The sequence below is a fragment of the Hydra vulgaris genome, chromosome 02 (assembly GCF_038396675.1).
Source record: "Hydra vulgaris chromosome 02, alternate assembly HydraT2T_AEP".
Taxonomy (NCBI): Eukaryota; Metazoa; Cnidaria; class Hydrozoa; order Anthoathecata; family Hydridae; genus Hydra; species Hydra vulgaris.
The window spans coordinates 30,473,488-30,475,805 of record NC_088921.1 but is presented as its reverse complement, the minus strand read 5'-3'; the positions used below and the strand labels follow the sequence as shown (position 1 = coordinate 30,475,805).

Below are 2,318 nucleotides of genomic sequence, written 5' to 3'. Positions count from 1 at the left end.
CAGAAGTTTTGTATCTTTCTTTCACAAAAATAGTATTTTTGTAATTAGACGCCGTTGGATCAGACACAGACGGACGACTTCTGCTTGCTTCAAAAACACTATTAAAAACTATTGCTTAATTTTGCTGAACGTTTTGTGGTTTGACTTGGGTATTAAAAATAATAGGATATAATAAGATAATTTTAACTTATCTGTTAATTTGAAAACTTTCTTGCTAAACTCTAAATGATGGTGATCATGAGATGATTGGATGTATTAGAAAACTACATCACATAAAACGCCCTAATAAAACTATAATTTCACGCAGCTACCGTAAATACGACTCCTTTTGCTTAAGAAATGATTTAAAGCAAGTAGATTGGAATATTATCATAAATTCAAAAAATCCAATCAATGCATGGAGAAAAATAAAGGATATTTTATCTTTGTTCTTTGATAAACATGCACCTTTAATTTCTCGAAGAATATCCTCTAAAATCTCATTTTGGTTGACATCCGATGTTAAAACTGAAATTAATTTTCGAAACTGTCTGCTTAGAAAACATCGCAAAAATAAATTGAAAATCATAATGCATTCAAATACCAAAGATAACTAAATGATAACTAAATTGATTCTAAAAGCAAAAGGAATGTTTCATAAAGCATTATTAAATGAGCACGCAGGCGATCCTGTAAAATTCTGGGAATCACTTAAGAAGGTCTATCCAAGTAAAAATAAAGATGAAATTATTTTAAACAACTTTGAAATTGATGGAGAGTACACGTCAAATAAATCTGTTATTGTAAGTGCATTTGGAAAGTATTTCTCTTCCATTACCAACTTACTTCTTAAAACTTATAACCCAATAATAAACTATGTATGGAAATCTAAAGCTCCGTTCAAACGACGTACCGAAAAGCAATTTTTACTCCGTCAAATTAGTGCCACGGACGTTGATACCATTATAAGTGCGCTAAAAACAAATAAATCCGCCGGTTACGACAATCTGCATCCTTCCTTACTTAAAGATAGCAAAGATGAAATAAAAGTTCCTCTATCTCATATTTTTAATCTTGTTATAAAAACGGGATTAGTACCTAATGAATGGAAAATAGCTAAGGTTTTACCCATACTTAAATCTGGCAATAAATTAAAGTTTGATAATTACAGACCAATCTCTGTCCTTCCTATAATATCTAAGGTTTTTGAGGAAATAGTTCATTGACAAGTTAGTGATTATCTAGAAGAAAATAATTTACTATGCAATCACCAATTTGGTTTTAGATCTAAGTGTTCTACAGAATCAGCTGTACAATTTTACTGATAACGTCAGAAAAAGTATCGATAAAAACCATCTTGGTATCAACTAGCTTAGCATTACATCAAATAACGAATTATCTATTTAACAGAACCCAGTATGTCGCATATGATGGGAAAGTGTCTGAGTCTCATGAAATCACAAGAGGAGTTCCGCAAGGTTTAATTCTTGAACCTTTGTTATTTTTGATTGAATTTATTGATGTATCAGACGTTTTAATACATAGCTTGATTATCAAGTATGCTGATGACACGGTTATTTTCGTAGCTGATAATGACATTCAATTAATAGTGGAAAAACTACTTGAAGACTTATACGGGATATCAAAATGGTTTGAAATAAATGATTTATTGTTAAACCTTCAAAAACGTAAAACTGAAACAATGCTTTTTGGAACCGCAAGAAAATTTATCTAAATGCCGGTGCTTAAATCTACATATTAATGAAGTTTAAATAAACAATACCAAAACATAAAAATATTAAGGAATCCATCTAGATCTAACCCTTTCACTAAACGACGATTTTAGTTTTAAATGTAATAAGATCAGTGGGCGTATTAGCTTACTAAACAAAACACGACACCTGCTAACAATAAACGCTGCTAAATTAATTTATGTCTCAATGATCTTGCCAATTTTTACTTACTGTGATTTAATCAACTTAAAACACACTGCAACCCAATTATACCACATCAACCGTTTATATAGTAGAATAATCCAAATAATATTAAATGCAAATAAAATTTCAAGCGTTAATATAAACTTGCCGCATTTTAAAGAAGTCAATGAAAAATAAGCTGTAACTTGCGTTTTTAAGATCTTAAAGAAAGAACTTGGTTCATGTGTTTTTTCTAACAGTTTTAAGGCAATTTGTCATTTAGCAAACACAAGAAACAATGAAATACCACTGACCATACCTAAAGTAAAGCTTGAATCCACGAAAAAAGGTTTCTTTTACCAAGGAGTAATTTTGAAATAAGCTAATAATTATTCAATAATATATGAAAAGAAAACTGTCTAA

General features: G+C 30.0%; 1 protein-coding gene across 1 annotated transcript; it reads left to right on the top strand.

The window, feature by feature from the left end:
• Nucleotides 1–596: 596 nt before the first annotated feature.
• LOC136075996 (uncharacterized) lies at nucleotides 597–1,205 on the top strand. Its single transcript, XM_065789453.1, has one exon. The coding sequence runs from the start codon at nucleotides 597–599 to the stop codon at nucleotides 1,203–1,205; it is 609 nt and encodes a 202-aa protein (XP_065645525.1).
• Nucleotides 1,206–2,318: the final 1,113 nt, after the last annotated feature.

Excerpts from the sequence above, each read along its gene's own strand:
- LOC136075996 (XM_065789453.1), top strand. The coding sequence starts at position 597 with ATGATAACTAAATTGATTCTAAAAGCAAAAGGAATGTTTCATAAAGCA.